This window comes from Panthera onca, chromosome B4, assembly GCF_046562875.1.
Source record: "Panthera onca isolate mPanOnc1 chromosome B4, mPanOnc1 haplotype 2, whole genome shotgun sequence".
NCBI lineage: Eukaryota > Metazoa > Chordata > Mammalia > Carnivora > Felidae > Panthera > Panthera onca.
Window position 1 is genome coordinate 19975479 of NC_138345.1, and position 14487 is coordinate 19989965.

The window sequence follows — 14487 nt, forward strand, 5'->3', positions numbered from 1 at the left end:
CTATCTCTTTAGTGAATATAATTGGACTGTTTTGATTCATATTTTACAGACTAGTGATATAATCTGTTCACAGTCTGTTTCCACTGAACACTTGCAATCCTCATGTCAGGATACCTTTCCTGATGTACCACATAGAACCAGAATTCTGTGTAGTTCCATGATGATTTCTATATGTTTGTATTTTCATACATGTACATGTGCATACTTTACTCCCAAGCAGTTTCCACATTTTAAGAGTTTGTTTGTCTACCTTGTTGTTAGTCAGGGTTATTTACTATTAAATCATCCCATCTCTTGTAGAGTAAAACCCTTGAAGAATAAAACCCAGTATGGGAAGGAGAACATGAAGGATAAAAAGACTTCTTCATTAACTTTATGGGAGAAAAATATTGATACAGAACTTAAAGACCTGGGATCATTTGAACCTCATATTTATAAGTTATACTGTAATTTATACTTTCTTTAACTCTCATTACCCAATTGTGTATTCTAGTCTTGTTACAATTAGCTACTGTTGCTTGGTAAACCACCCCACAACTTGTAGTGGCTTATAACAAGCAGTGCTCAGCAGGAACAATTCATCTTGCTTCCACATGTTATTAGCTGGGTTTCCCTATGAGACTATATTCAGCTGGTGGCTGGCAGGGGTAGTGTAAGATAGGCTTTTTGTTTGTTTGTTTGTTTTTATTCTTTTGACATTTTAAGTCATTTTACTTTTACTAAATTATTCCAGCAAGGTAGTCTTATCCACATGTCTGGTGTTAGATGCTGCTGGCTATGGGCTGGGGTACTTCAGTTTTTCGCCACAGGGTCTCATTCTCTACTTCTCTATTCATTCTCAAGCTGTCTGTATCAGAAAGCTTGACGTGGTTACTTACATGGTGGCTGGAATCAAAGGGGCAAAGGTGGCAGCCATCTAAGACTTTTGTAAAGCTTTGGGCTCCTGAACTTGTACATCACTGTGCACATTCTCTTGGCCAAAGCAAATCACAAAGCTAATGTAGGTTCATGGGGGGGTGGGGGCGGTGGAGAAGAGGACATGTTATCATGGGAGGAGCAGTGACATCCTGCTACAAAGAAACAGAGGCAGGATTCCTTGGTGGTCATTACTAAGATGTTGCAATGAAAACGTAACTCTATATCTTCTTTTATTTTTGTTTTAAAATGTTTATTTTTGACAGAGAGAGCCAGTGCGAGTGGGGGAGGGGCAGAGAGAGAGAGGGAGACACAGAATCTGAAGCAGGCTCCAGGCTCTGAGTGGTCAGCACAGAGCCCCACACAGGGCTCAAACTCATGAACCCTGAGATCATGACCTGAGCCCAAGTCGGCTGCTTAACCCACTGAGCCACCCAGGCATCCTTAAAATGTAACTCTTTATTTTTTTTTTTTTCCAACGTTGTTTTTTTGGTTTTTTTGGTTTTTTTTTTTGTTTGTTTTTTGGGACAGAGAGAGACAGAGCATGAACGGGGGAGGGGCAGAGAGAGAGGGAGACACAGAATCGGAAACAGGCTCCAGGCTCCGAGCCATCGGCCCAGAGCCTGATGCGGGGCTCGAACTCACGGACCGCGAGATCGTGACCTGGCTGAAGTCGGACGCTTAACCGACTGCGCGACCCAGGCGCCCCAAAATGTAACTCTTTAAATAACAGTAAATTTTACTCCCGATCCTGATTCTTTCAATTCAGTTTCAATTCTTTCAGTACAATTGAAAACAATTTGTTTAAATTTTTTGTCATTAAATAAAGTTGGTCTCCTAATGTGTAATTAATTTCTAATTTAATTGAATTCTTTTTATATTTAATTCATCAGTTTTAGTACTTTAAATTGAAAGTAGCACACCAAAACTTTAAATTATTAAAAACAATTTTTTAAAGTTTATTTTTGGAGAGAGAGAAAGTGCAAGTGGGGTAGGGCAGAGACAGAGGGACAGAGAGAATCTCAAGCAGGCTCCATGCTGTCAGTGTGGACTGAGATCATGACCTGAGCCGAAATTAAGAATCGGACGCTTAACTGACAGAGCTACCCATGCACTCCTAAATTATTTTTGTTTGAGATAGCTGATTCATGCATTTTTCTGAATAAACCTAGGAAAAAATTTCTTAACCTGAGTTTCTGTGGCCTGGTTTCCAGTTTGTGGGCCATACAATTTAATGCATAGTGATGTAGAATCTGACACTATTCTAATGTGATAGTGTATGTCAAAGTGCTATGAAGTTTTAAAGTGCAATGTATAAAATATACCAAAAGTATTTGATGTTTTTTTGTTTTAAGTGTTTATTTATTTTGAGAGAGTTGAGGCGGGCGAAGGGAGAGAGGGAGAGAGAGAGAATCATAAATAGGGTCCATGCTCAGCACAGAGCCCAATGTGGGGCTTGGTCTCATGACTGTAGGAACCTGACCTGAGCTGAAATCCAGAGTCGGATGCTTAACCGACTGAGCTACTGAGGAACCCCTTTGGTGTTTTTAGGTAGAAAAAAATATAGGTTGCCTGATATTATAAATGTATCAAATAATTATAGACTTCAGTTGTTTACATATTATTTTAGGTTGGTCAAGAATAAGGGAGCTGAAATCACTTAAAATAATTTTTAACAGTGTTACTATACATCTTAATGTATAATAATAACTATTTTACTAGTATTGTTTATCAAATAATATGAATACAATCAAAGGAAGTAATGTTTTATTATTTGTCAAGTATTCATTAACATTTTGAGTTACTAAACAGAATTATGAAAGAATCTAATCTTTATATACATGGTTTATGATTTAAATTTAAATTGGATTTTATTTCTGTGCGTTTCTAGAAATATAAAGAAAAGGACAAACACAAACAAAAACACAAGAAGCAACCAGAGCCATCACCTGCATTGGTTCCTTCTTTGACTGTTACCACAGAAAAAGTAAGTTTTAAGTGCCATATTTTGTTTTATATAATAACTAGTTATGTGCTGGCTTTTACCTTTAAGAAGTAATATCATTCTCAGTGTCCTGGTTCCCTTTAACTTTTCTTACCTCTTTAACCCTACGTTAAACACTTTAGGATTCCCATTTCTTAGTCTTTTATTTTACATTCTGTTTATACTCAGTTCTGAAAAATAGTAAGTAAGGCTAACAACTTGGGGGGCATCATTGAGATTAAGGATTTGGACTATAGAGTGGGCTTTGTTCACCTGTGATTTTGAATTCTGGCTTCACCACTGAGTGTTAATTAACCTCCTTGTAACTTTGTTTGATCATCTGTAAAATGGGTGAAATAATTATTGGAATTGAATAAGATAATATATGTAAAACAATTACAACAGCATCTGGTTCATAGGAAGTATTATAGTAAATGTTATATGTGCCTAATGTGAAAACAAATGTGGACAGGGAAAGGTGCTGGGACATAATGAGCAAGGAGTGGGGAGAACCACAGAAGGTGATACTGGCCAAGGGGCCAATCACGTAGGGCTGTGCAAACCAGTGCAAGGACTTGTTTTTTGAGTTTGACTCAAAAGCAAGCCATTGGAGCATACCATCTGACTTAGGTTTTATTAGGATCTCTGGCTGATTTGTTCTGGACAGACTAGAGAGTCAAGGATGGAAGCTGGGAAGCCCTTAGGAGATTATTATAATAATGCAGAGAGAGATGGTGGTAATAGTGGAGGTGGTGAGAGGTTATGAGAATTTGAATTTATTTAAATGTAGAACCCACGTAGCTTTCTCAGAAAGAAGATGAGACGTGTGAGAGAAAGAGAGGATCCAAAGAAGAGTCAAAGGGTGTTGGACCACATAACTAGAAAAATGCAATTGCTGTTAACAAAGATGGGAAAGACTGTGGGTGGGGTGTGGTAAGTTGAGGGCAAGATGAGGAATTCAGTTTTGGATATGGTTATTAGTACTCTCTTGCTTCCAGAACAAATGTAGCAATTTAAAACAATATAAAAGTGTTATCTCCCTGTTCTGGAGGCTGGAAGACTGGTGGGCTCAGCTGGTTCCTCTGGATCTCTCAAAGCTGAAATCAAGGTGTTGGCTGGCCTGGGTTCTAATCTGGGAGCAAGAGCTTCTAAGCTCATTCAAGTTGTTGATTTACAAAAAAAATTTTTTTAATGTTTATTTATTTTTGAGAGAGAGACAGAGTATGAGTGAGGGAGGAGCAGAGAGAGAGGGAGACACAGAATCTGAAGTAGGCTCCAGGCTCTGAGCGGTCAGCACAGAGTACGACACGGGGCTCGAACTCACAAACTGCGAGATCATGACCTGAGCCGAAGTCGGACGCTTACCGACTGAGCCACCCAGGCACCCCCAAGTTGTTAATTTATGTCCATTTTATTTCTGGCTCTCAGCTGCGGTCTGCCCTTAGCTTCTAGAGGCTCTCTTCAGCCCTTACACATATGTCCATCCATCTCAGAGCCAGCACTAGCCTATTGAGTCCTTCCCATACTTGGGATCTCTCTGACTTCTTCTCTGCTGCACCTTTTCTGCTTCTGCCCACAGAAAGTTCTCTTCTTTTAAGGGTTCATGAGATTAGAATGGGTCTGCCTGAAAAATCCAGAATAATTTTCTTATTTTAAAGTCTGTAGCCTTACTTAAATTAGCAAAGACCCTTTTGCCATGTAACATAACTTATCACATGTTTTAGGGATTAGGATGTGGACATCCTGGCTGGGCTGTTTTGCCTACTTTAGGGTTGAAATATTTTTAGACACCCAGGTAGAAATGTTAATTAACCAGTGGCATGCATAGTGTAGCATTTGGAAAATAGGTCCAGACTATGGGTATAAATTTGGCAACTGTGTGCATAAAGAGTTTACGTAAAGCCATGAGAGTGGGTGCCAGTGGAGGAGTGAGTGCAGGTGGTGAGGACAGGAGGCCTTAGGACACCCTACGGCTGCCAGTATTGAAAGGTCTTGGAGCAGAGGTGAAACTAGCAAATAAGACTGAGAAGAGGGCCAGAGTTTGGAAGAACACCAAGAAGATGTGATTATGCTGGAAGTGAAGTTAAAGAAAAGGAAAAAAAAAAAAAAAGTTAACTGTGTCATAATAATATAAGGACTAGCTATCATATTTAGTTACATGGTAATCTGAAAGTTCTAGTTTGAACTTTCTAGAATGTTAAAAATGGAAACATACAATATTTTACACTTTGTCTTCTTTCACTCGGCATACTTTGAAATTCATCCATGTTGTGTGTATCAGTACGTTCTTTTTATTGCTGACTACTTTCTTTTTTTAATTTTTTTTAACGTTTATTTATTTTTGAGACAGAGAGAGACAGAGCATGAATGGGGAGGGTCAGAGAGAGGGAGGCACAGAATCTGAAACAGGCTCCAGGCTCCGAGCTGTCAGCACAGAGCCTGACGCGGGACTCGAACTCACGGACCGCGAGATCATGACCTGAGCTGAAGTCGGCCGCTCAACCGACTGAGCCACCCAGGCGCCCCAATTGCTGACTACTTTCTATTGTCTGGACATACCATAATGATTATCCATTCAGTAATTGATGGACATTCAGATTGTTTTCCAATTTTTGGCTATTAACAAAGCTACTAGGAATATAATACAAATCTTTATATGGACAGATTTTTCTTGCATAAATACCAAGGAATGGAATAGCTGGGTCACCTGGTGTAGCTTTAAGTTTTAAAGACACTATCAAACTATTTTCCAAAATAGTTGTACCATTCATTGATTCTGCCAGCAGTGTATCAGGGGTCTGTTCCTCTACATTCTCTGCACTACTTGGTATGGTTTAATTTTGGCATTTCTAGTGGGTATGGGGTACTTTCTCATTGAAGTTTCAGTTTGCATTTCTGTAATGATTAAATTATGTTGAATGTCTTTCCATGTGTGTATTTGCCGTTTCTTTATTTTCTTTGGTGAAGGTCTGCTCAGATCTGTTCATCACCTGTCTTTTTTTATTGACTTGGTTTGTTTTCTGCATTTTGTGAGACAACATGTGTTCTAGATGCAAGTCCCTTATCGGGTACATTATTTGCAGGTATTTTTCCCACTCAGTGGCTTAAGCAGACATTCTTCTTCTTCTTCTTTTTTTTTTTTTTTAATGTTTATTCATTTTTAATAGAGACAGAACAGGAGCAGGGGGAGGGGCAGAGAGAGAGGGAGACACAGAATCCAAAGCAGGCTCCAGGCTCCAGCCCCAAGCTGTCAGCACAGAGCCCGACGCGGGGCTCGAACTTGTGAACTGCAAGATCATGACCTGAGCTGAAGTCAGATGGTAACTGACTAAGCCACTCAAGCGCTCCTTAAGCAGACATCTTAATTAAATGGTTAGTATATACATTTTTTTAATATGTTTTCTTCTAGAAGTTTTATATTTTCATCTTTCACATTTACCCTTTTGAGTTAATTTTTGCTTGTGTGACTTATATATCAGAGTCCACTTATTCGAATTATAGATACCCAGTTTTTCTGGATCACTTGTGAGACAGACTGTTCTTTCTCCACCGAATTGCCTTTACCCACATTTGTTGAATCCCACTTGACCATATACATATTGGTCTCTTTTTGGAATCTGTTCTCTGTTGATCTGTTTGTCTGCTTTTACATTTTTTAAAACTAGTATTCATTCATTCATTCATTCATTCATTCATTCATTCATTTATGTGCGCCAGTGCATGAGTGTGAGAGAGGAATGGGGAGGGAGGGAGGGAGGGACAGAGAGAGAGAGAGAGAGAGAGAGAGAGAGAGAGAGAGAGAGAGAGGGAATCTTAAGCAGACTCCATGCTCAACGCGCAGCCCAACGTGGGGTTTGATTCCCACAATGCTGGGATCATGACATGAGCAGAAATCAATTCTTGGACGCTCAACCGAAAGAGCCACCTAGGTGCCCCTGTCTTTTACATTTAATACCACACTATCTTGATTACTGTAGCTTTATAGTAACCAGTTAGGTCAGGTAGGATCCATTTTCCAACTTTGTTCTTCTCTTTCAAAGTCATTTTGACTATTCTAGGTTCAGTTTTTACGTGAGTTTTAGAATCAGATTGTCAAGTTGTTGAAATAAAACTGCCTGTATTTTGATTCAAACTGCATTGAATCTACAAATCATTTTGAGGGAGAATTAATGTCTTTAACAATATTGAGTCTTCTGATTCACGAACACAGTATATCTCTTTAATGTATTTTAATCTCAGTAACAAGTATACAGGTTTTATAAATCTTTTTTCAGCTCTGTTCCTAAATGTTTGATGTTTTTTGGTGCTTTTATAATCTTTTTTAAGGTGTAAATTTCTGATTGTTTCTTACTAGTGTATAGAAATACATTTTTGTAGTTTTGTATGTTTATGTGGTGTCCTGCAAACTTGCTGAAAATTCTTATTTCCAGTAGCGTATTGATTCCGTGGGATTTTCTTCATAGATGATCAGGCCAACCACAAATAAGACAGTTGTACTTCATCCTTTCTGGTCTGGATGCCCCGTATTTCTTATTGTATTGTTAACTACAAGTGGTGAGAGTGAGCATCTTTGCTTTATTCTTGAAATTAGGGGGAAAGTAATCTTCTAACATTGTATATGATGTTGAAGTTTACTTCTGTTCCTAATTTGTGGAGTTTTTAATTGGCCATGGATGTTAGATTTTGTCAAATAATTTTTCTATATATTTTAATAGATACATTAATACAAAAATATTTTTTTTAATCTCTTAATATGATGAAGTACATTCATTGGTTGATTTTTTTTTCCCTGCTGTTAAGCCAGATAAATGCCACTTTGTCTTGATATATTACCAGTTGTGTACATTACTGAATTCAGATTTTTTAAACAGAGGTTTTTTGTTTTTTGTTTTTTTTTTTTTTAATTTTTTTTCAACGTTTTTTATTTATTTTTGGGACAGAGAGAGACAGAGCATGAACGGGGGAGGGGCAGAGAGAGAGGGAGACACAGAATCGGAAACAGGCTCCAGGCTCCGAGCCATCAGCCCAGAGCCTGACGCGGGGCTCGAACTCACAGACCGCGAGATCGTGACCTGGCTGAAGTCGGACGCTTAACCGACTGCGCCACCCAGGCGCCCCTGAATTCAGATTTTTGAAATGTGAAGACATTTTTGCATCTGCATTCATGAGAGATACTGGCCTATAGTTTTTTTTTGTAGAATGTCTTTGGATTTGGTTAAAAAATAATGCTAGACTCAGAATGAGTTGCCAAATGTTCACTCTTGTTCAGTTTTCTGGAAGAGTTTGTCTAAATTTGGTATTATTTCTTAGTGTTTTATAGAGTTTCCTCTTTTTTTTTTTAAAGTTTATTTATTTTGAGAGGGGGTAGGTGGGGGGGAGGGAGTTGGGGAGAGGGAGAGAGAGAATTCCAAGCTGTCAGTGTGGAGCCTGATGCAGGGCTCAAACTCATGAACCATGAGATCATGATGAACCATGAGATCATGACGTGAACCAAGATCAAGTCGGACGCTTAACTGACTGAGTCCCCTGGCTGCCTCTGGTAGAATTCTGAAGCCATCTGGGCATAGAGTTTTTCTTGGGAAGTTTTTTTAAAACTATAATTCCATTTCTTTAATAGATAGAGAACTATTTAGGCTGTTCTTCTTGAGGTACTTTTGGCAGTTTGTATCTTTTTTTCTAATCCAGGCTGGATAGAGGTTTATGAATTTTATTGATCTTAAATTATTAGCTTTTGGAATCTGATTTTTTTTTTTTCTTATGATCTTAAGGTTTTGTATTTTAGTTTTTAGTAGTTCTAGGTTTTTATTTCTGTTCTGATTTTATTTTTTTCCTTCCTACTGCTTGGTTTGGCTTTACTTCATTCTTTTTTTTCTAATTTTTTAAGGCATAAGATGATTTAATTTATTTGAGGTCTTTTTTTGATATAGCAGTTCAAAAAAATAAACTTAAAAAATTTTTTTTGACATTTACTTATTTTCAAGAGACAGAGTGTGAATGGGGGAGGGGCAGAGAGAGGGAGGGGGACAGAATCGGAAGCAGGCTCCGGGAAGCAGGCTCCCAGCAGTGCAGAGCCCAATGCACAACGCGAGGCTCAAACCCACTAACCGTGAGGTCATGACCTGAACTGAAGTCAGATGCTTACCCGACTGAGCCACCCAGGCACTCCCCCCCAAAAATAATAAACTTTTAAATTAATTTTTTAGATTTTTTAAATTTTTAGTAAGAATGGAATCATACTTTCTAGTGTAGAATCTACAAATAATACCTGTTTTGCACTGACATTTTTATAAAAGAACTTTGGAAGTTTCCATGCATAAAAATTAAGGAATAGATAAATGGATAGATTTAAATGCTGTGTGGGTGGGGAAATTTTGCCTTGCCGTCTAGTGGCAGACAAATCGCTCTTTTCTTTTTTTTAATGCAGCTTATTTGAATTTAAATCAAAACAAAAGCGGTTCATCCGTTTTTTTTCTCATCCCCCAGTGCCTCCCTTGCCTCTGACAATACCCACATTTATTTTTTAGAGCAGTTTTAGAATCGCAGCAAAATTGAGTGGAAATTACAGAGATTTCCAATGTACCCTCTGTCCCATGTTCATCTTCCTCCACTATCAGAGTGATAAATTTATTATAATATGTGAATCTACACTGAAACACCATTATTGCCCAAAGTCCATAGTTGATATTGGGGTTCACTCTTTGGTTCTGTGAGTAACTATTTGAGGACACGTATCCATCACTATAGTATCCTACAAAACTTTTACTCCCCTGAAACTTCTCAGTGTTCTGCCAATTTATTTCTCCTTCCTTTCAAACCCCAACAACCAGTAGTCTTTTTAGTGGTCGCCATAGTTCAACTTTTTCAAAATGTCATATAAAATTGGAATCACACAGTGTGTAGCTTATTCAGATTGACTTCTTTCATGTAGTTTTATGCTTTAAAGTTTCCTCCATGTCTTTTTCTTAATATTTTTAAGATGTTATTTTTTTTAGAGTAGTTGCAGGTCCAGAGCAAAATTGAGAGGAAGGTACTAGGATATCCCGTATATCCCTTTTTTCCCTATTCCCACACATATATAGCCTCCCCTGTTATCAACATCCTTCAAAAAAGTGGTAAATTTGTTACTGCTGGTGAACCTACATTGACTCTTAATTATCACCCAAAGTTCATAGTTGATGTTAGGATTCACTCTTGGTGTTGTGTGTTCTATGGGTTGGACAAATGTATGGTGACACACGTATCCACTATGATAGGATCATACAGCATAGTTTCACTGCCCTAAAAAGTCCTGTTTTCCAGCTATTCATCCCTCCCACCCTCTCTAGCCCCTGGCAACCACTGATCTTTTCACCGTGTCCATAATTTTGACTTTTTCAAAATGTCGTAAGTTGGAATCATAGTATGTAGCCTTTTTGGACTGGCTTTTTTCACTTAGTAATATGAATGTAAGATTCTTCTATATCTTTTTGAGGCTTGATAACTGATTTCTTTCTAGGACTGAATAATAAGCCATTGACTGGATATACCAGTTTGTTTATCCAAAAGGACATCTCGGTTGCTTCCAGGTTTTGGCAATTATGAGTAAAGCTGCTATAAACATCTGTGTGCAGGTTTTTGTGTCGATGTAATTTTTCACTTCTTCTGGGTAAATACCAAGGAATGTAATTGTGGGATAATATGGTGTAGGAGTATGTTTAATTTTGTAGGAAACAGCCGAACTGTTTTCTAAAGTGGCTGAATCATTTGGCATTTCCAACAATGAGTTGAGAGTTCCTTTTTCTCTACATTCTCTCCAGCGTCTGGTACTATTGGTTTTTTGGATATTGGCCATCCTAATAGGTGTAGAGTGGCATGTCATTGTTTAAATTTTCATTTCTCTGCTGCCATAGGATGTGGAGTTTCTTTTCTTGTGCTTACTTGCTATCTGTATATCGTCTTTGGTGAGGTTTCAGAATTTCTGGTCCTTTTAAAAATCAGTTCATTTGCTATTGTTTTATGAAGGATTCTTTATATATTTTAGATAAGTCTTCTTATCAGGTATGTCCCTTTTTTTTATAAGCGTATTTATTTGTTTTGAGAGAGAGTGCATGCACGTGCACAAGTGTGAGAGGGGTAGAGAGAGAGGAGAGAGAGAATCCCAAGCAGGTTCTGTGCTGTCAGCACAGGGCCTGACACCGGGCTTAATGCCACAAACTATGAGATCACAGCCTGAGCTGAAACCAAGAGTCAGACGCTTAACTGACTGAGCCTCCCAGGCACCCCCTTTTTTTTAATTTTGAGTACAGTTGACACACTATGTTAGATTAGTTTCAGCTGTACAACATAGTGATTCAACAACTCTATATATCATGTTATGCTCACCACAAGTGTAGTTACCATCTATCGCCATATAATAGTCACGAAAATGCCATCGACTGTATGCCCTATGCTGTATCTTTTAACTCCTATAACTTATTCTTTCCATAATTGGAAGCGTGTGTTTCCCACTCTCCTTTATGCATTTTGCTCATCCCCCCATACCCTTCTTCTCTTGCAACCATCATTTTGTTCCTTGTATTCATTAGGTCTGATTCTGCTTTTTGCTTGTTGATTCATTTGTTTTTTAGATTCTACACGTAAGGAAATCATATGGTATTTGTATTTGTCTGACTTATTTCACTTAGTGTAATACCCTAGGTTAATTCCTGTTGCAAATGGCAAGATCTCATCCTTTTATATGGCTGCATAATACTCCGTTGTGTATTCCATCCCATTCCATATATATATAATCACATCTTCTCTATTCAGCCATCAGTGGACGCTTGCTAGCTTCTGTACTTTGGCTACTGTAAATAAAGCTGCTGTAAGAATAGAATGTGCATGTGTCTTTTCAGATTAGTGTTTTTGTTTTCTTTGGGTAGCAAATACCCAGTAGTGGAATTATTGGATCATATGGTATTTCTATTTTTATATTTTTTTGAGGAATAGAAAACTTTTATTGCATGTAAATAAAAGGGTTATTTAGTTATCTTCTGAATTCTATTTTTAGTTTGTCAAGGAACTTCCATACTATCTTCCACTGTGGCTGTAACAATTTACATTCTTAACAACAGTGCACAAAGATCCCTTTCTTGCCACATCTTTGTCAACACTTGTTGTTTATCGTCTTTTTGATTTTAGCCATTCTGATGGGTGTGAGGTGATAACTGTTTTGATTTGCATATTTCTCATGATTAGTGATATTTGGCATCTTTTCATGTGTCTGTCTGCCATCTGTATGTCTTCTTTTAAAAATGTTTATTCAGGTCCTCTTGTCCACTTTGCAGTCACTTTTATTTTGTGTTCACTTGTATAAATTCTTAACATATTTTGGATACTAACCCTTTGTCAGATATATCATTGACAGATACCTACTCTTTTTTTTTTTTTTTTTAATGTTTATTTATTTTTGAGAGAGAGTGTGAGCAGGGGAGGGGCAGAGAGAGAGGGGGACAGAGGATCCGAAGCAGGCTCTGCACCGATAGCAGTGAGCCTGATGCAGGGATGGAACTCAGGAACCATAAGATGATGACCCTAGCTGAAGTCAGAAGCTCAACCGACTGAGCCACCCCTCTGATCCAGCAGATACCTACTCTTCCGCAGTGGGTTGCCTTTTTGTTTTGTTGATGATTTCCTTTGCTGTGCAAAACTTTTATTTTGATGTAGCCCTGACAGTTTATTTTTTCTTTTATTTTCCTTGTCTGGGGAGACATATTTAGAAAAGTGTTTCTATGGCCAGTGTTAAAGATGTTTTTCGTCTAGGTTTTTGTCCTGGTTTCAGGTCTCACATTTAGGCTTATTTTTAGGTATGGTGTAAGAAAGTGGTCCAGTTTCATCCTTTTGCATGTCACTGTCCAGTTTCAGCACCATTTATTGAAGCGACTTTCTTTTCCCCATTGTATGTATATTCTTGACTTCCTTTGTCATGGAGTTAATTGACCACATAAACACAAGTGTGGGTTTATTTCTGTGTCCTCTGTTTTGTTGATGTATGTGCCTGTTTTTGTTCAGCATTGTAGTGTTTTGATTATGACAGCTTTTTGGTAGTGTATCTTGAGATCTGGAATTGTGAAACTTCCAGCTTTGTTCTTCTTTTTCAAGATTGCTTGGGCTATTTGGGGTATTTGTGTTTCAATATGGATGTTGGTATTATTTGTTCTAGTTTTGTGAAAAATGTCAAGTATGTCTTCTTTAAGTATTTTCTCAGCCTGTGGCTGATGTTTTCATTTTCTGGATGATGTCTTTGGTAGAGCAAAAGTTTATTTTATTTTATTACTAGTTTTTAAAATGTTTATTTAATTTTGAAGGAGAGAGAGAAAGAGCTGGCTGGGGGAGGGGCAGAGAGAGAGGGAGACACAGAATCTGAAGCAGGCTTCAGGCTCCGAGTTGTCAGCACAGAGCCCAATGTGGGACTGTAACTCACAAACCTCAAGACCATGACCTGAGCCGAAGTCGGACACTCAACCGACTGAGCCACTCAGGAGCCCCAAGCAAAAGTTTTTAATTTTAATGAAGTTCGGCTTACCATTTCTTTCTTTCATGGATTGTGCTTTTGGTGTTATATCTGAAAAGTCATTGCCAAACCCAAGGTTATCCTATTTTCTCCTATGTTATCTTTTAGGAGTTTTATAGTTCTGTATTTTACATTTAGATCTATGATCAATTTCGAGTTAATTTTTGTGAAGGGTGTAAATGAATTTTATGTCTAGATTCATTTTTTGCATGGGGATAACCAGTTCTAGCCCTAGTTGTTGAAAAGCTTGTGTTTGTTCCATTGTAGTGCTTTTGCACCTTTATCAAAGGTTAGTTGACTGTAGTTATGTGGGTCTGTTTCTGAAGTTTTTTTTTTAATCAGTTCCATTGATCTGTTTGTCTATTCTTTCAACAGCACTACACTATCTTAATTACTGGAGGGTTGTTTTTTGTTTTTGTTTTTTTTTTTTTTTTTTTGCTGTACCTTTTAAGCAAGTCTGAAATTGAGTAATGTCACTACTTCAGCTTTATTCTTGTCCTTCACTTTTGTGTTGGCTATTCTGTATCTTTTTACCTTTTCGTATGTGCCTTAGCATCAATTTGTCAGTATCTGCAAAAATTGGCTGGGATTTTGGTCGAAATTGTATTGAATCTGTAGATCAATTTGGAGGAACTGACATCTTGACCATATTAAGTTTTGCTGTCTATGAAGTTGGGATATCTCTTCATTTATTTGATTTGTTTGATTTTGTTTATACAAGTTTTGTTGCTTTTCTCATGTAGACCTTATACATATTGTTAGATTAAAACTTTAAGTAATTTTTGGAGGTGCTTTTGTACATGGTATTGTGTTTTTAATTCAAAATTCCACTTGTTCCTTGTGAGTATATATGAAAGCAGTTTCTCTCTTTCATTTAACCTTGGTTTTGCAGTCTTTACATAATTGTTTATTAGTTCCAGGAATTTTTTGGTCAGTAATTTTGGATTTTCTACATGGACAACCATGTTCTCTATGAAAAACCACACTTTCATTTCTTCCTTCTCAATCAGTTTATATTTTATTTCCTTTTCTTGTCTTTTTACATAAACTAGGACTT

At 37.6% G+C, this 14487-nt stretch overlaps 1 protein-coding gene across 17 annotated transcripts in view; it reads left to right on the forward strand.

The window, feature by feature from the left end:
- The window catches only part of MLLT10 (MLLT10 histone lysine methyltransferase DOT1L cofactor), a 237176-nt gene that overhangs the window by 138836 nt on the left and 83853 nt on the right, over nt 1–14487 (forward strand). For all 17 annotated transcript variants that reach the window (XR_009617657.3, XM_078450363.2, XM_078450361.2 and 14 more), the window contains one exon: nt 2807–2902. Coding sequence is in view for 16 of the 17 variants with exons in the window: in XM_078450363.2 (XP_078306489.1) it covers nt 2807–2902 (96 nt within the window). In the remaining variant the exon portion in view is untranslated. The remainder of the gene's footprint in view (nt 1–2806; nt 2903–14487) is intronic.